This window comes from Hemibagrus wyckioides, linkage group LG11 (assembly GCF_019097595.1).
Source record: "Hemibagrus wyckioides isolate EC202008001 linkage group LG11, SWU_Hwy_1.0, whole genome shotgun sequence".
NCBI lineage: Eukaryota > Metazoa > Chordata > Actinopteri > Siluriformes > Bagridae > Hemibagrus > Hemibagrus wyckioides.
Genome location: NC_080720.1, coordinates 6,946,210 through 6,965,689, shown reverse-complemented (window position 1 = coordinate 6,965,689; position 19,480 = coordinate 6,946,210). Strand labels below are relative to the sequence as shown.

Genomic DNA, 19,480 nt, shown 5'->3' with positions numbered 1-19,480 from the left:
TTTCCATAAACAATTTAGAAAGAATTTATTTCATTTTTCTTGCAAATAATGACCACATTGATACAGTATTTCTCTTAAACATTTGATTTGTCCAGTTGCTTTTGGAAGTGTTCATTAAGTAAAGTGTTTACTGGTATTCATTACATCCACATTACTTATTATATACTGAGGAATGTGTGTTGAGCTGCTGAGGGCAAAGCGTCTTGGTTTTTAAAAAGAGACAGACGGTGTAGAATGTGGTATAAAGAGCATTCGGTTCTTAAATTTCAGTTACTGAAAGCTGGATAAAAACAGACCCTGGTGCTGATCATTAACCCATGTACCATCGTGATTACGTTATATTACATTCCAGTACATTCCATTCATTCTTAAACACATTCATATAAATTATTATAAACTACCATGCATGTTCCTATTCTAGGAAAAAAAAAATATATATAAAAATAAGTTTTGCAAAATAAATAGATTGATTTGGATTACATGAGGCCCCTGAAGGCCTTTTTCCTTCATCTTATTGCACTTGAATGTCACATTTTCTCCCAGCCTGATAGGAAGAGGGAGGAAGGAGGGGAAAAACGGCTTTCATGTTGGTTTTGGGATGTCAAGCTCACAGTCCATTCTTCACCCGCTCGTGGATTCCAGTCTCGTTGATGATCAGTGATGGGTGGAATTCTCTTCCCTGAACCAGTTTCTCCAATCCCTGCATCAACAAATACGTTCCTTGTTAGTTGTTTGCAAAGATTAAACTCCCACAGATGCACTCAGACCCAGATTTCTTATCTGGTCACTACACCAGTATCACTGAACTGACTGAATAATCTGCTTTAAATGAATGAAATATTATTTATTTAGCTTTATAATAATATATATAATATTAGTATTAATAACATAATATAATAACATAATAATATTAGTATTAATAACTTAATAATTACACCAAGCACACACCTCAGAAGCAGTATGGCTTGAATAAATGTTGCTCACAGATGTGAATTCTTTGTTTACGAATAGGTTTTCTTACCTCTCCTCCGTAGGACACAAGTGGAGAGATCTCGCATTTGATTGGCAGGTCCGTTCCATCCTTCAGGCTGTAAAATACAGAGGGTTAAAATCGTTTACTAACTTAAAAAATAAGTTAGTAAATAGGGGGAGATAGGAGGAGCAATCACAAAGGTCTGAGTACGCTGTGTAGAAAAGGATTTATTGGTTATCGGAAAGCCCATTGCACTCGTGCCTGAGCGAATGGTGGTGTATCAGAATCAGGGGTGGACAAATCTTTCATTCATTACATAGCCTATGTGGGACGTGCTGCTCTGTCTCTATGTGACGTTTGTCCAAGTGTCCAGTTAACCACTGACTAATTAAGCATCAAGTAGTGTTTAAGATGTTTTCGGGAGCTTTCTGGAGTCTAATTTGAGACGTGTTTAAATGCACGTCGTCCAAGAATTGGAGTTGTTTTTGTATCTCGTTCTATTCCTTATTCTGTAAAGACTGTCTATGAATCTGTGATGGTTCCTACTACTAAGTGGACTGGGCTTCTTAGTTAAGGTGTATAGTTTGAACATTTGCAGTACGATCTCACAGCATTTGCACCAGTGAGATCTTTAAGAACCAGGTGGAGTGTGTTACACATAAACATGCACTTTAAGTGAGCATTGTTTTATAAAAGTCATGAGAAAGCGGATTTTCTTTCTCTGCTGATGGTATCTACTCAGCCTAGAGAACCTGCTGGCCTCATACAAATAAATAAATATCTATAACCCAGACACATAATTTGTTTGTCCCAGCACCGGCTAGTGATTTGTCCACCCGGAGAACATTCAGAAAGATTAACACTGATTTCACACGATCCAAAGTATAAAATTGGCATCATCCACGCTACGGTCGATTGAAAACCAATGTTCATTCACTTGCCATCAAATAAGTGGTTAAGAGATTAGGAAAGAGAATTTGATTAAGAGCAAGATAGCACTGTTCTGTTATTTCTAGCGAATGAGCCGTGCCAACACCGATTGCAAAGCATGCCCGGCGCGCCCCCTTCCCAGCATGCACCGCTGCCTGTTAGAATCTACTGCCCGTATGAGAACATGTCATGGCAGTAGGTTGAGAATACCAACCTTTACCGCACACCAGGAGAGCCGAACTCTCCCCACCTCCTGAGCTGGATTCTCTATCACCTACTGGCTGTTAAACTAGTAAGGGAAAAGCGAAAAGCCCCATCACCATGCACTACCATAGAACCACAGAAATAGTTACTTCTGGCTGCCATCAGCTGTGAGTGCCCCTGCTGGTCCATGTCTAGAAAATGTTACACAGGAAATAATAAGGTGAAAAGGGTGGCCTGAGCTGTAAAACACTGCACATATAGTGAAAACAGAGTAAAGAGAAATGTGGCATTAAAATCTGACCCTGTGGAGCTGTGAGGCTTACTGGTACAAAATGTCTGTATTTGTTTATTTGCTGTTTGTGTTTGATTATTTGTTTCCCCAAGGTATTTGTGTTTGTTTATTTATTATAAACAATTATGCATTTGTTTATTTAGCAAAATTTATTTGTTATTATTTATTTGTTTTCAGTGAATTTGTTGTCTAAGAGGTTTATATTTGTTTGTTTGTTGCCCAAGATATTTGCTTTTGTTTATTTGTTGTACAAGATATTTGTATTTGTTTATTTGTTGCACAAGATTTTTTTATTTTTTTTTATTTGTTGTACAAGAGGTTCATATTTGTTTATTTGTTGCACAAGGGGTATTTGTTTATTTGTTGCACAAGGGGTATTTGTTTATTTGTTGCACAAAATATTTGTATTTGTTTATTTGTTGTACAACAAATACCCCTTGTGCAACAAATAAACAAATAGAAATATATTGTACAAGATATTTTCATTTGTTTATTTGTTGCACAAGGGGTATTTGTTTATTTGTTGCACGAGGGGTATTTGTTTATTTGTTGCACGAGATATTTGCATTTGTTTATTTGTTGCACAAAATATTTGTATTTGTTTATTTGTTGTACAACAAATACCCCTTGTGCAACAAATAAACAAATACAAATATATTGTACAAGATATTTTCATTTGTTTATTTGTTGCACAAGGGGTATTTGTTTATTTGTTGCACAAGGGGTATTTGTTTATTTGTTGCACGAGATATTTGCATTTGTTTATTTGTTGCACAAAATATTTGTTTATTTGTTGCACAAAATATTTGCATTTGTTTATTTGTTGCACAAGAGGTATTTGTTTATTTGTTGCACAGAGGTATTTGTTTATTTGTTGTACAAGAGGTATTTGTTTATTTGTTGTACAAGGGGTATTTGTTTATTTGTTGTACAAGAGGTATTTGTTTATTTGTTGTACAAGGGGTATTTGTTTATTTGTTGTACAAGAGGTATTTGTTTATTTGTTGTACAAGAGGTATTTGTTTATTTGTTGTACAAGGGGTATTTGTTTATTTGTTGCAAATAATATTTGTATTTGTTTATTTGTTGCAAATAATATTTGTATTTGTTTATTTTTTGCACAAGATATTTGCATTTGTTTATTTTTTGCACAAGATATTTGCATTTGTTTATTTTTTGCACAAGATATTTGTGTTTATTTGTTATCGAATATGTTTATATTTATGTTTGTTGTCCATTAGGTTTGTATTTGTTAATATATTGTGCAAGAGGTTTATATTTGTTTATTTGTTGCCCATCATACTTGCATTTGATTGTTTGTTGTACAAAATGTATTTGTTCTTGTTGCCCAAGATGTTAGTATTTTCTGTTCAAGAGGTTTATTTTTGTTTATTTGTTTCCTAGATATATGGATTTGTGTTTGTTGTTGAAGATGTTTATATTTATTTTTTTGTTGTCCAGTAGGTCCGAATTTGTTTATATGTTGTGCAAGATGTTTGTATTTGTTTATTTGTTGTCTATGAGGTTTGTATTTGTTTATTTGTCATCTATGAGGTTTGTACTTGTTTATTGTTGTCAAGACTGTTTGTATTTGTCTATCAGTTGTACAATAGGTTTGTATTTGTTTATTTGTTGTCTATGACGTTTGTATTTGTTTATTGTTGTCAAGACTGTTTGTATTTGTCTATCAGTTGTACAATAGGTTTGTATTTGTTTATTTGTTGTCTGAGGTTTGTATTTGTTTATTTGTTGTCAAGACTGTTTGTATTTGTTTCAGTTGTACAATAGGTTTGTATTTGTTTATTTGTTGTCTATGACGTTTGTATTTGTTTATTTGTTGTCAAGACTGTTTGTATTTGTTTATCAGTTGTACAATAGTTTTGTATTTGTTTATTTGTTGTCTATGAGGTTTGTATTTGTTGCCTATGATGTTTGTATTTGTTTATTGTTGTCAAGACTGTTTGTATTTGTTTCAGTTGTACAATAGTTTTGTATTTGTTTATTTGTTGTCTATGACGTTTGTATTTGTTTATTTGTTGTCAAGACTGTTTGTATTTGTTTATCAGTTGTACAATAGTTTTGTATTTGTTTATTTGTTGTCTATGATGTTTGTATTTGTTGTCTATGACGTTTGTATTTGTTTATTTGTTGTCAAGACTGTTTGTATTTGTTTATCAGTTGTACAATAGTTTTGTATTTGTTTATTTGTTGTCTATGAGGTTTGTATTTGTTTATCAGTTGTACAATAGGTTTGTATTTGTTTATTTGTTGTCTATGACGTTTGTATTTGTTTATTGTTGTCAAGACTGTTTGTATTTGTTTATTGTTGTCAAGACTGTTTGTATTTGTTTATTGTTGTCAAGACTGTTTGTATTTGTTTATTTGTTGTCTATGACATTTGTATTTGTTTATTGTTGTCAAGACTGTATTTGTCTATCAGTTGTACAATAGTTTTGTATTTGTTTATTTGTTGTCTATGAAGTTTGTATTTGTTTATTTGTTGTCAAGACTGTTTGTATTTGTTTATCAGTTGTACAATAGGTTTGTATTTGTTTATTTGTTGTCTATGAGGTTTGTATTTGTTGCCTATGATGTTTGTATTTGTTTATTTGTTGTCTATGACGTTTGTATTTGTTTATTGTTGTCAAGACTGTATTTGTCTATCAGTTGTACAATAGTTTTGTATTTGTTTATTTGTTGTCTATGAAGTTTGTATTTGTTTATTTGTTGTCAAGACTGTTTGTATTTGTTTATCAGTTGTACAATAGGTTTGTATTTGTTTATTTGTTGTCTATGAGGTTTGTATTTGTTGCCAAGACTGTTTGTATTTGTTTATTTGTTGTCTATGACGTTTGTATTTGTTTATTGTTGTCAAGACTGTTTGTATTTGTTTATTTGTTGTCTATGACGTTTGTATTTGTTTATTGTTGTCAAGACTGTTTGTATTTGTTTATCAGTTGTACAATAGGTTTGTATTTGTTTATTTGTTGTCTATGATGTTTGTACTTGTTGCCTATGATGTTTGTATTTGTTTATTTGTTGCCTATGTTTGTATTTGGTTATTTGTTGTCTATGAGGTTGGTATTTGTTTACTCGTTGTCCAGTATGCTTGCATATGTTTATTTGCCATAAAATAAGTTTGTAAGTGTTTATTATTATTGTAGGTTTGCTCAAATTTCAGTGTATGATGGGATCTTACACTATATCTTATTATATTATTCTTTATGAATCTGTGTTATATTATTTAGTGTAAGGAAGTCTATATTTCTCCACACAAGCACTGGATTGAGGACAGAATGAAGCTCAGTACACTTGCGTGAGCGACTAATATGATTATCAAAAAAGTCGTATGATTTTTCTTTAAAACATCTTTTTTACAGGAATATACCGTATCTGGGGATGTTTTCATTTCTACCATCTTTCTGTCTTATCTTTATATAAAGCCTGGAGGAAAAGGTCATGTCGTGTGTACATGAGTATTCCAGACATTTATATCAGTGTCTAATGCTATAATATAATATAAAAGATAAAAAAAATAAATGTGTGAGAGAGAGAGAGAGAGAGAGAGAGAGAGAGCGAGAGAGAGAGTGTATCTTTTTATGTCTCTCAACGTTTTCTATATATATAAATGTAGAGAGATGTTGCTTACCTGGGTATAGCGGGCACACGGGTTCCGTTCTCGTCGATGAAATGACCGCCTGCGTTGAGGATCCAGCGGTGGTGCAGAGACATGAGGGCGTGGCGAGCAGTCGTGGGATTGTCTTTTCCATCCTGACTGTCTGCATTCTTCAGTGGAGAAAACTCATCCTCTCTCAGCACCTCGTACACCACAAACTTCCTAAAACACACACACACACAATACTCCCATCAAAAATACATTCCAAATACACCAAAAGCTATTTGCAGAAAAATGTTACAGATGGTCCTGAATGATGTTTATAATAACAATAATACGGACTCTTTTGCTTTGTCCTCCATGCACTGGGTTCTTCATAATGTCTTGCCTTTAGACGGACATGTTCTACAGTATTTCTACCAACAGCCTTTTATTTCACTCAGGCAGGGTACAGGAAAGAGGGAAGATGGGGAAAACAAAAAAAAAAAAAATACAGGCACTAACTTGGCAAACTGGAAGATGTCGAAGACAAATTTTTCCATCTTGATTCCGTTGGGTTTTTCGGGGTTGACCTGCTCGCCCCTTGCGTCCACGTAGGGGATTTTCTTCCGAGCCACATGGTGCTGTAGCTGAGGCTCATGGGTACTGAATGACAGAGTGTGGAAAAGGCAGAAGAGAAAGACAAATATGGGAAAAGTGAAACATGTTCTTTCTATTAGAACATCATACGAATTACAACGAGAGCGCGGGTCTGGCGAAACCATCACGGGTCGAAAATACCAGACTAAAAGTGCAGATGTTCCTTTCTTGCCTTTACCTCATCGCTGCAGTCCACTCCGTCCTGCTTAATATTTACAAGATGGCAAAACTGACTGGAAACAGCTCATAAAACTCCTGTTTTCACAGGGTAATGAGATCGGTTGCCTAGCAACAAAGTGCACCCTGAATCTCCTACTCATTCTATGATTTCAAAAGATAGATGACTGACAAAAAAAATTAAATAAAAATAAATAAAATAAAATGCAATGAAGAAACAGACGGTTCACTCACTTGACGATGTCTTTGAGGAAGGAAAGGGTGAAGAAATGATTGGCCACGTTGCCGGCGTTAAACATGAGGCGACCGTCGGCGCTGCGCTTCTCGGCCGTCGCTATTGTGATTTCGCTGTACTCTACGACTTGGTAACGGCCGTCGACCTTACAGACCACGCCCACTGCCTCGGTCGGATTCGTCTTCTCCACCACCTGCCAATGAAGAAACAGCCAAGGATTTCAGAGTTTCGCAAAAGAAACGGAGCACAAAGTGGGATAAATGGTCGGTGAACTAATCTCATTAGCAAGAGAGGATTTTACACATTTATCACTTGTTAGGACAAAACCAGGAAATGATCAGTCTTAGTGTGAGAGTTTTTCCATTTCCCGAAAGCAAAATGAAAATGAAGCAAAACAAATAAATCTACTAGCAAACTTTGTTTAAAAATACCACAATGTCTTTTGCATAAAAATGCCTGAAGATGGAGAAGACAGATTCTGTGCTAAATAAATGACTAATAATAATGACATTAATAACTAGTTTAATTGAGTATATTTTGTGTCACATGTAGTGTTTATTCTCGTTTTGTACGTCGGTCAAAATATCCGACATTTTTGCAGTTCTACAGCCCTGCCTTTCGGTTTAGAAGCTCACATCTAGAAAAACTGTACTTTATCAAATCCTTAAGGAGTCAGAACATGAGACTTAGAGTGAACAATAAACTCACAAAATACCACAAAGAATGAATGTACATAACACACAACTCTTAAAATACAACGTTATTAACAGCCTGAAAAGCTGAGATTTCTGTAGAAAAGTGTAGTACTTTCTCGTGGGAATGAACCCAGAGCACCTCACTTTGCTTTGACCTTGCTTTGGTCCACAGAAGAAGAAAACTTATTCAAATGAACAAAACGCTGAGAATGTGAAAGCAGCATTAAATATGAGGAAACAGAATTGTAATAGGGTTCCAGTTAAATTCGCCCTAATCATTGTTGGATAACACACACACACACACACAAAAGGTATTTTTCCTCTTCAGCCATACTGAGGCCAAAGTGTTTCTTTGACTAGAAATTCCATCTACTTCTCTGCCTGGAGTCTGCATCAAATTAAAACACACACACACACACAATCCTTCTGGGAGTAACAAATTACAAGTTCTCGGTTGATGATGGGTTAGCATCGGAGGAGGAGACACCGAGTTAAAGCCACGCTAACTGCATGGTTTACTTATTACAAAGGGAGGGTGGGTTCCACTCATAAAACTGAGTGTGTGAGTCTTCAGACCTGGGAGTCATAAAACATTATAAACTTTTTGAATCTGGACATACTTTTCAAAGCCATTCATGTTTTTTTCTTTTTTTATTCACCATGGTCAACAATAATGGCCGTCACGGTTTGTGCTCCTTTCCTCATAAAAACACAACAGACTTTTTCCCAGAATTTTAAAGCATTTCAGAAGAACTTCTCAGACTTCGTATATAATCATGCGCTAACTTTTGTTGTATTAATGAAAGCGAAAACTAAATCTGGTTTGGTTTACAAAAAATAAAATAGCATTTCTTTTTGCAGAAGTATCACTTCGATCCTTAGTACCTGGATGTAGACAATGTCTTCTTTTTAATTTAAAAGGCTGAGACTTTAGGATCAGGACCAGAATCTATTAATCAAATGCCACAGGAAAGGAAAAAAACAGTGCTTATTAAAAACACCAAACTACTTTTCTAAGCTTTTGAAATACATATTTAAAAAAGCCATCTAATATTTCACGGTTTTCCTGCCTGCTTCTTTTGCGATGTACAAGAACCATCTAGAAGCATCCGTGCCAACCACAGAGAAAGAAAACAGAGATTTCTCCCGCACCGAGCCAAACTTTGGCCAGAAACCTTCTTCAATGACGTGGCGACTGTTCCTTTACAAGACGCTGAAGGACAAACGAGGAGAGATGTGGCGTAAGGGAATGTGCAAAATGACAGGGGGGGGTAAAAACTAATGAAGGCTTAATTAGCGTAATCTCATCAGAGCAGTCATGTGGAAACATTTAACTTCATTACGCTAAGAGAAACATTTCCTGTCCATACGGACAATTAGAGCAAGGTCTTAACCTCTGCAAAGACCTACAGCATTCCAAATGGAAGCGAGGACCCTGGTGTTCGTCTCGTTCCAGATGTCATTAACTTGAGGCTTTGGTCAGCAGATGTTCACCGCTTGGTGAGAATTTTTGTTACGCATCAGAAACGATTGCGTCCATGCAGCCGAAGCACCGAGTTACAGCTCAGATGCTTGGAGGAATGGAAAGTAAAAGAATATCATGAGTTAATCTTGAGTTCAATTCTTTCCTGGAAGTATTTCCGTGTCCTATTCAGTAAAACTTTTACTACTGGATCTGTTATTGGGTAACTAGTATGAGGCGTCCAAAATGAGGAAGGATACAGGATTAAAGTATTGTCTTTCGAGAAACTATTTCCTGTTCACGTTGCCTGCTGAGCTTAATCAGAGCGTGGAGAAGTGCAGAATGACCCTACAGAGGTGGGAGAACAGTGAAAAATACAGAGGAACCTAGAAAATCACACAATTACTAAATGTCTTTGTCATCTTTTAGTAAGAAATTGCTCCATCTAGTGAGCCTCAGAAGAGATGCAGAGTTCTTTAGGTCGTTTTTTAATTTTTAGTTTTAAAGACAACACACAGACTCGCTCGGGATCGAGACAGATCGGTTTTTGGTGAGGAGGAGGAGGAGGAGGAAGAGGAGGAGGCGGGGCAAATTCAGTGTCTTTCAATAAACTAACAAAACTCTTGCAAAACTGTTGGAACAAGGGCTAGTTATACAAAATCATTCATTCATTCATCTGTCCGTTCTTTCATTCATTCATTCATTCATCTGACCATAAATTCATTAATTCATTCATACATCCATCAATTCATTCATCCATTCATTCGTCCATCCATCCATCCATCCATCAATTCATTCATTCATTCATTCATTCATTCATTCATTCATTCATTCATTCATCTGACCATAAATTCATTAATTCATTCTTTCATTCATTCATTCATTCATCTGACCATAAATTCATTCATTCATTCATCTGTCTGTTCATTCATTCATTCATTCATCTGACCATAAATTCATTCATTCATTCATTCATTCATTCATTCATCTGACCATAAATTCATTCATTCATTCATTCATCTGTCTGTTCATTCATTCATTCATCTGACCATAAATTCATTCATTCATTCATTCATCTGACCATAAATTCATTCATTCATTCATACACCCACTTGTCCGTCCGTCCGTCCATCCATCCAACCACCCATCCATCCATCAGTTCATTCATTCGTTCATCAGTTCATTCATTCATTCATTCGTTCATCAGTTCATTCATTCATTCATTCATTCATTCATTCATTCATTTATTCACCACTTGGTCATGCAAATAAACTGAACTGAATACTCATTGTATAACACAACAGTCCACTGAACATCCAAACTTATTTACCTATTTATCTATAAGATATCTATTATATAACAATTTATAGCTATTTATATGTTTTATATTGGTTATTTAAGCCACAGCAAGGTCTAATAGAGAAACAGGGCTTTAATTTTTGACAATGATGAGCTACGAAAGCAGGAGACAACATTTATACTCGTGTCAGCCAAGAACAGGAATCTGAGGTGACAATCGACAGCAAAACTGGACAGTTGTTGGCAGAAAACACCCTCTGGTCTATTTATTTAGGTACAACCTGATGTTGTCTTCTGCTGCTGTAACTCATCCTTATCAAAGTTGTAAGGGTTGTGTATTCATCCTAAATGTTTATCTTTCTTTCATGTGCATGATTATACTGTTACTGTAATGCTTGCATTGTAAATGTGGTGTAAAATCAAAATAGGAGATGACTAAAATTCAGTAATACTTCATGAATTATAGAACAGTTATAAGTTTTCAAATGCATGCTGATAGTGATGTGGTTCCCCACCTAAACGTCAAACACTCACACACGGTCAGTGCCAATTCCAGAGCCAATGCCCAGAATGCCAAATCTCCTCTCAGGAGGTTTATACAACTCAATGGTAGCATTCAATTCTCCTTTGATTCATCTTCTGTCTCCTCACTCTCTGAAGAACCTCTGAACACCTTTCGATTATTAAACCGAACATATCACAGTCGGTTATAAATAAGCATAAGTGAAGTAAGCAAACAATTAAACACTGATTATGAACTGCACCGAGCAGGAAGATGAATGATCGTGACTGTAATGTCAACAATCATACTGCCAAGAATTACTATAGTTATTATCAATCAGACCTGGAGAACTTGTATGACCTGTGTGAAGGCTGATGATCGCTCACCTTGGCACCGCAGTCTGCTCCCTTACGCACACAAAAGCCAACGAAAGCAGGATCGGCCACCTTCACCAGGATGTTGTCCACGCAGTAGATGTGGATGTAGCCGATTCCTCTTCTCTCCATGTCTTCCACAATCTTATACACCCCCAACGCTCGGTAAAGTCCTCCGTTGCCGTCTGAATCGACAAGAGCGGTTGATGAAGTGAATATTTTTATCAAATCAAATAGAAATTTGGTTGTCATCATAAATCTAGGAATTAAAGACACCCGGTTCAGCTTGTAAGAATTTGGTAATAAGCTGAATTTGCAGAATTCTTCCTGAACTTCAATACAGCTACTCAAAACAAACAGCACATGCCCAAAAAAATATAAATAAATAAATAAAATATCTATTTATAAATGTATTATATTTAGATATTTCAATATATAATATAGTATAATTAATAAATTAATAAATAAATAAATAAATAAATAAAATATTTAGATATAATAAATTTTATTATATTTTTTTCCTACAAAATATCGCAAAATATATCATCTTGTTTACACAGGCCACGAAGCCGAATCAAGCACAAAGGGCAAATATGTACATATATATTGATTTGCATAAAGCTTTCATTTCACGAGAATTAAAACGTTGCCTGTTGCCATCCTAATTATCTTATTTTTTAATTAACTGACTATTAAACCGGCTTGCATTTGTCATACATCATAATTAAGTGTCTGACTCACTGTTTGCATTCTCACATTCTTAGTGATTTATTTAATAGGTGCAAACCCACATGAACATACCAGGATAATCTTTGTTTTCCTCATCTCCAAGTAGTATAGCATGTCTGGACAGGTTCTATAAAGGTGTATAAAGGTTTTTGGGTGCCATGTCACCCTGAACATAGGACAAAGCTGACTCAAAGCTGTGAAATAACTATATACCTTCATAGAAATGTTATCTGGGGGGGGACTCATGGAGTTTGAGAATTATGGCGAGAATTTTGAAGGTGGACGATGCTAAGGAGTAAAAACTAATCTTTTCTGTTGGTAACAGGACAAATGCTCAATTTCAAGCACAAAACAGTACCATGACTAAAAGAAGGAAGTGTAGCTCAGTGGTTAAAACATTGAACTATGGATCAGAAGGCCATGAAATCAAATCCCACAACTGCCATATGATGCCACTCCAGGGCCTTTAAGCAAGGTGCTTAACCGTCAGCTGCTCAGTTTATTATAAATAAGATAAAAGTATGTCTTCCTAGATAAGGGCAACTGTAAAAAGTCATAAACGTTAACATATAATGACCCAAAGGAGTACTACATACTTTTTTGCAAACAACCATTTTCAACAGGTAAAATACCCCTTTAAGTCCATTTCAGTAGTGAGAAAGGTCAAGGTGTATGTGTGTGTGTGTGTGTGACAACTTCTGCACAGCATTGTAAATACTAGAGTTTTGCGCAAAGGAACAGTCTGACTGTTCTGAAAGTTCACCTGGTGCCATGGAGAGTTTGCCTTTGCTTTCGAGTATGATCTTGCCGCTGAAGTCCATGGCAGGAAGCATGCCTTGCTGGAAGAATATCACATTCTCCTTCTTCAGGCCAAAGTACTTGTGCTTGGAAAAGAACTTTTCGGTCGACTCCATTGTTCTTCCACTCGTCATGATGTACCTGATGTGTGTGGGGGCGTGGCAGAAACGGAAAGGTCATTTCCTAGATATGCAAATGTAATTTAATATCTGTAATATTTATGCAAATATTTTTTTGAAACAAACAAAAGCCTCAACAATAAGCACATCAGTGTAACATACTATAAACAAACCACCATGCCCGATAGAACACTTTTCCTCATTCCAAACATATCTGAATTGTTTAATTATTTCTGACTTGCACGATTTAATGGTTTTATTTCCTTAAGAGAGTCATTTTCGTGGGACAGGATATGATGTTCGTGACCAGATTTGCTGGAGCTGTTCAGAAATCATCGGGGGGGAAACCGCATGCAGCGGGTCCGACCTACTTCCTGCAGGACGGCATGCCGCTCACATGTCAAGCTCATTTCTAATTCTACTACATTTTTCACAAGCTTCTTGCTGGGGAGTTTTTCCAGAAAGGGGAAAAAGGAAATGCACAAAAATAATAAAGAGGCACAGGAGTTGATTTTCCTTCACATGTTCTCTAGTCAGGAACAAACCCTTAAAACGACACTTCTGAATTATTTAATCGTTTTGTCTGCTGGAGTCTCGATGCTGATTGGTTTGAAGATGTTGATTGATTCTCAAAACCGTTTGTGACAATAAATATGGTGACGTTTTTCTTAGGGGAGATGTGGACCCATTGGGGTGGGATGTGATAGCTTGGTGGTTAAGGTGTTGGACTACTGATCAGAAGCTGGTCAGTTCGAATCCCAGGTCCACCAAGTTACCAATGCTTCACCCTTAAGCAAGGCTATATAAACTATATAAAAAGAGACAAGTTGCTAAAGATAAAGCTATATTTTTAAGCAAAGTGAATTTATGTAAGGAATAAAACATGACAGGGTGTGCAGTTATAGGAAAATACACTAAACAGAGGATCCGATATGAAGCAGCATTAATTCTACCACCCTGAAGCTCATTATTTTTCAATAATATTAAAGGGTTTTATTCCTTTCATTTCCCCACAGCCATTTATTGATCAAGGACACATCATATGCTTTCTTTCATATCTATTTACACTTAGGTTCATTGATGTGTAACCCTCGTTAGTCTAAGTTATAAGCAGCTATAAACAGATCCTTCCTTCATCAGTCTCATTTTTCTCTTCCTTGAAGTTTATAAAACAAATAAACAAAATTATATACTCTGTCCTGAAGACGTTCTTGTGGTGGAAAACCTATCGACTGCTCCAAAACACTGACACTGGAGACTTCTTCCAAAAACTGCTCCATAAATATCTGCACATAGTGAACTACTATATCTTGAATATCACAAATTTAGTGCCCACGATAAAAAAGAAAGTCCCTTTAACATATTAGAGTGCATTAACATAAACCTGTATTACAGGGACTATTGTAAAAGCTGCTATTACAGAAAATTGATCAACAGTTAGAATTGAACAAAACTGTGATTAAAAAAAAAATACTTTTTCTAGTGCAGTGTAATAAAAACTATAGTAGACTTTTGACTAAAACTAAATTGAAAGTGTTTCTATTCAGTGAACCTTAAACACATTCTGAAGGTTGAATAAAAATGTAAAGACTTACTAGCAATATTATTCTTCGTTTTACAGTATTACAGTATTGTTATTGATTAGATAGATAGATAGATAGATAGATAGATAGATAGATAGATAGATAGACAGACAGACAGACAGACAGACAGACAGACAGACAGACAGATAGATAGATAGATAGATAGATAGATAGATAGATAGATAGATAGATAGATAGATAGATAGATAGATAGATAGATAGATAGATAGATAGATAGATAGTGCTAACTGTTCCCTGAATGCAAATTATTGTAAAATAAATCAGTGGATGTTTATTGTTGTAGATCTTTATCACCGTCACTCCCAATTTAAACTGACATCATAAAGTAACTTTACTGAACTATCTCTAAACTGTGATGTTGCTAATATCCTCACCATGGGATCCAGCACTCGGTGCCGTACCGCTCCTTTGCGAGCTGCTCCAGTCGGATGATTCTCTCGGCCTGGATCTGAAACAGGGTTTTGTGTGAGGGAAGGCTGACGTCATACATGCCTTTAGGGTACGTGACCCCCAGTCTGGTTCCCTGACCCCCAGCCAGGAGCAGAACTGCCACTTTGTTCTGAGCGATACATCGCAGACCTGCGGAAATGAGCGAGTACTCGGGTTAGTTTTCACTACTAAGTGTCAGTAATTGAACATAAACACCGTTGATGAACATAATGATTAATGATTTCACTAATGGGGACAAGACAAATCGATTTACATCCATGTATTTAAGTAATCTTTCAAGGATGGCATTTATAAAGAAGTTGCTGCTAATAACCTCCAGAGGAGCCATAATCTTATCTTTAGGCCTATTTCTTTAAACGGATCATAAGATTTTATAATGAATTAACTCTATCCAACAAAATTAAAAATAAATCATGTATGCACAAATAAGGACCTCAGATACACTGGATTCATAAAGAATTCTTATTACTACTATAAACTCACTGTCCTGAATTGTAGGAAGACACACCCTGATAACACGGCACACACTTATCTTATATAAACTGCAGTTAGGTTTATTATCAGCTAGCCATGTTCAGCCTTTAGCATACATTCTGGCTCCTAGTTTATCCTTCCTTATCCTCAACACACACAAACACACAGTAGGAACACGGTGGATGGGAAATGGAAACCGTCAGAATGACGCTAGACTCTGAACCTTAGTAAAAAAATAAAATAAAATCTGGGGTGATTAAGTCTTGACACAATGCTGAATGACCTCATAAAAACAGGAGTAGGACACCAGTTACGTCAGCTCTAACTAGAACCAGATGTATATATTCCCATGACTAGAAAATGGATCAACAGTAAGCCTGGTACGTCATTGTTTTTCAAGCTTGCAGTGAAGACTCATCAGTAACTTGACCAGGCAAAAATCCTGGCGCTAAATCCTTCATTCCAAACTAAAAGGAGCTGTTGATCTGAAACCCATGATGAGGAATCACAATCTAACCTTCTTCCTCCCACTCTTTGAGAGACTCGCGGTCACGTGTCACGCTGCCCAGGACCTCGCGAGGCACTGGCTCCATCCTGCTGTCCACCTTCTCTTGCTTGACCTGACTAGAGGTCTCCATAGCCTTCTTAAAGAAGGTGTTGATCTCCTGGAAGTTCATATCCTTGAGCTCTTGAGTCAGCTCTGCTTGTTCCTCTGGACTCAGATGTTTCCAGAATTGCAGCAGATGGGACTGGCCAGCCTCAGCCAGAGTATCTGCCAATTTAGTCTCCATGTTCACTGGATGAAATCTGGAAAAATTAAACATGGCACATGATGACATAACTACAGATAGAGATATGAATGTCTTTATATTGGCTACGAAGGCAAGAGCACTGATAAGGTTAAACAATTGTGTTGAGTTCCAGGGAAGTGCATGCCTTTATTACCGTAACCTGCATTTCTATTGATAAGCAGATATTGTGTTTATGTGCTGTTTAAGGAAAGAGCCATTTAGACTTTTGAGAAGACAATCAGTTTTAACATCTATACAGTCATTATCCAGGTCTATAAGGAGATTTTGGAGAACACATTTATTTTTTTAAACAGTGCTCAATATTAATCATTAAAACATGGATTTCTTTTTTCATTTCATTTCATTGGCTTATCCGATCTATTCTCAGGTCACGGGGAGCCTCAGGCGTCATCGGGCATCAAGGCAGGATACACCCTGGACGGAGTGCCAACCCATCTCAGGGCACACACACACTCATTCACTCACACAATCACACACTACAGGCAATTTAGAGACTCCAATCAGCCTAGAAGCATATCTTTGGACTGTGGGAGGAAACCGGAGCTACATTTAATGTAACAAGTTAATTCCTATAATCACCGACAATATAGCTGCTATAAAATAATGGTACCCCCTCATCCTTTTTCCTCTTCTTGTAGTTAGTAAGACAAAAAAATGCCACTTGTCAAGTTATTGTAAAGAGTATATGGGAAAGTCATCAGTCCTGAACGCATTCCAGTGACATTCCTGGTGTGGCTCCTAACATAAACTTACAGATCACTTCCTATTACAATAAACAATTAAATAAAACTTTTATCGATGACGCAAATCGCACACTGCACAGTATGAGCATCTTACAGGACCGGGCGGTTACTATGGAAACGATAACCTAGTGCATCGATAGAAAGCTTCTAAAAGTTTCTGCTTTGAGAATTCCACAGATCTCTAAAGACAGAGGGTGGCCACATCTACAATATTCAACGATGAATGAAACAACATCGGCGCTTATTAACATGACATGACCACCCGATACTAATAACGCTAATAACGCTGGCGTCGAAAGGGGCGTGGTCACGCTTACGCGATCTATCGGCAATGCTGACGGGGGGGGCGTGGCCTGTTGACTAGGCGACCAAAGCTTTTAGTGAGTATAGGGAACAGATTAGATAGACAAACTGGTGTGGTGGCTTTAACACAGCGAACAAATAAATACGATTTACACTGATGAATAAATAAAATTAAAGGTTTGATGAATAGAAATAATAATAAAAAAACTCAACAAACACGGAAGAAAGGAGAGAGAGAGAGAGAGAGAGAGAGAGAAATACTAAGACTACTACTACTACTACTACTACTAATATCCCTTTATAACAGTAACAGTAGCTCTTGTAAACGATCTTGCCCTGTGTGTGTGTGTGTGTGTGTGTGTGTGTGGTGCAGGAAGAGCCATGTGCTCTCAAGGCACGCGAACGATTTTACACGATAAACCAAACAAGCACTTAATAACACTGTTCCTACCTCATGTGTGGTTGCAGACGATCGTCTTCGCTCTCAACTCGTTTCTCTTTCTAACGCTAGACTCCCGGCTACGTGCTTTTACTATACCACCTCCTCCTCCTCCTCCTGCCCCCACACCCCGCGAGCACAAATCCGCCTCCCGTTTCCGTCATTTGACGTGGCACCGGAGAGGCACCCAGGAAATTTTCATCGCCGCCGCCCGTAATTTCAACGCCTCCTGCCTCCTGCTCTGGGATTGGCTAATAGATTCGAGTATGATACAATCGTCCAATCACAGCGCGGAGGGAGGGACACTACCAGCCCAATAGCACCGCAGAAGGAAGTAGGATGTGTACATGAAACATAAAATAGACCAGTTTTCTGTACACAACTGTAAGATGTGTGAAAGGGATAAAAAAGGACAGCTATAAGATCTGAGCTGTCCATAGAATAAGAATGAAAGATTTACCTTCAAATTTTATTTTATTTTTTTTTACAAAGAAGGAGGTAGTCAAGTGGTGTGTTTTTATTTAATTAAGTTGCATTAGCTTCAATGATTCAATCATTATTATTATTATTAGTAGTAGTAGTAGTAGCAGTAGTAAGAGTAGTAGTAAGAGAGGTAGTAGTAGTAGTAAGAATAGTGATAGTAGTAGTAAAAATAGTAGTACTAGTAAGAGTAGTAGTAAGAGAGGTAGTAACGCTTCTTTCAATAAAGCTTCTTTGACTTGACTTTGACTTAGTAGTAGTAGTAAGAATAGTAGTAAGAGAGGTAGTAGTAGCAGTAGTAGTAAGAGAGGTAGTAGTAATAATAATAATAATAATAATAAGAGGTAAAAGAATCTGAGGCTATCATGCTCACAGGCTCACTGAAACTGTCCAGTCTGGTGAGCCTGTGCCGATGATAGCCACAAATTCCTGTACTTGGCTGATGAGTGGAGCCCAGTGCGCTCGCTTTGCTCTTGTTGCCCATTCATCTCAAGGGTAAGATGTCTTGTGCTAGAGAAGCATCCTTGCTCAACATGTTTGTAAAGTGTGTTTATATGGGTGACTATATACTTTCTGGCAGCTCAAACCAATCTGGCCGTACTCCTTCCTCTGACCTCTCTATTATCAGCAAGGTGTTTCACCCAAAGAAATGGCACTCACTCAATGCTTTTTCGCCCCTCACTATTGTATGTAATTGAATTTACTATTGAATGCTGCATTCACCTGATTGGCTGATTAGATAACTGCATGAGTGTCCTGTTCCTAATCAAGTGAATGCTGCATGCATGTGTCCAAACATTTTGAATTGACCTTATGTTTCCTGATTTTTAGTAAAAGATATTTATATTTAAGTAGATCTGATCTCTATTTTAATTACTTGGGTTTATATCAGACATCCACCTCCTGTGGAACACACTGGAGTAAATCCTAACTTCTTTAATAGCTTTTACTGAAATCTTTCTACATGCCAGACCTCCGTTATAGAGCCTGTCGATCATGTGTAAGTTCATCTAAAGGAATTTAACACTTAAAAACCTTTTAATCATTGCTATTTTTCGATTTGTAAGGACGAGCCGCATCTTGACATTTTAGCAGGCTGTCTGCGCGCGTGCTACGGAAGTTATACATTGT

The 19,480-nt window shown here is 36.8% G+C and overlaps 1 protein-coding gene across 2 annotated transcripts; it reads right to left on the bottom strand.

Annotated features, from left to right (window-relative positions):
- uap1 (UDP-N-acetylglucosamine pyrophosphorylase 1) lies at window positions 1–18,042 on the bottom strand. 2 transcript variants are annotated; one of them, XM_058403537.1, is made up of 11 exons: window positions 17,882–18,042; window positions 16,090–16,379; window positions 15,023–15,227; window positions 12,891–13,066; window positions 11,411–11,583; window positions 7,066–7,259; window positions 6,520–6,660; window positions 6,049–6,237; window positions 2,257–2,298; window positions 1,022–1,088; window positions 1–700 (listed from the first exon to the last, which is right to left on the bottom strand). In XM_058403537.1, exons 1-11 carry the CDS (start codon window positions 17,884–17,886, stop codon window positions 608–610), a joined length of 1,575 nt encoding a protein of 524 aa, XP_058259520.1. In that variant the 5' UTR covers window positions 17,887–18,042; the 3' UTR covers window positions 1–607. The 2 variants fall into 2 exon arrangements, with proteins under 2 accessions (XP_058259520.1, XP_058259521.1); XM_058403538.1 differs by lacking the exon at window positions 2,257–2,298.
- Window positions 18,043–19,480: the final 1,438 nt, after the last annotated feature.

Bases quoted from the DNA above. Each gene is read 5' to 3' on its own strand.
- uap1 (XM_058403537.1), bottom strand. The intron at 6,661-7,065 runs GTGAGTGAACCG...TCTGTCATTCAG, and splicing joins TTCCTCAAAGACATCGTCAA to TACCCATGAGCCTCAGCTAC. The intron at 2,299-6,048 runs GTAAGCAACATC...AACATTTTCTAG, and splicing joins CGTGTGCCCGCTATACCCAG to ACATGGACCAGCAGGGGCAC.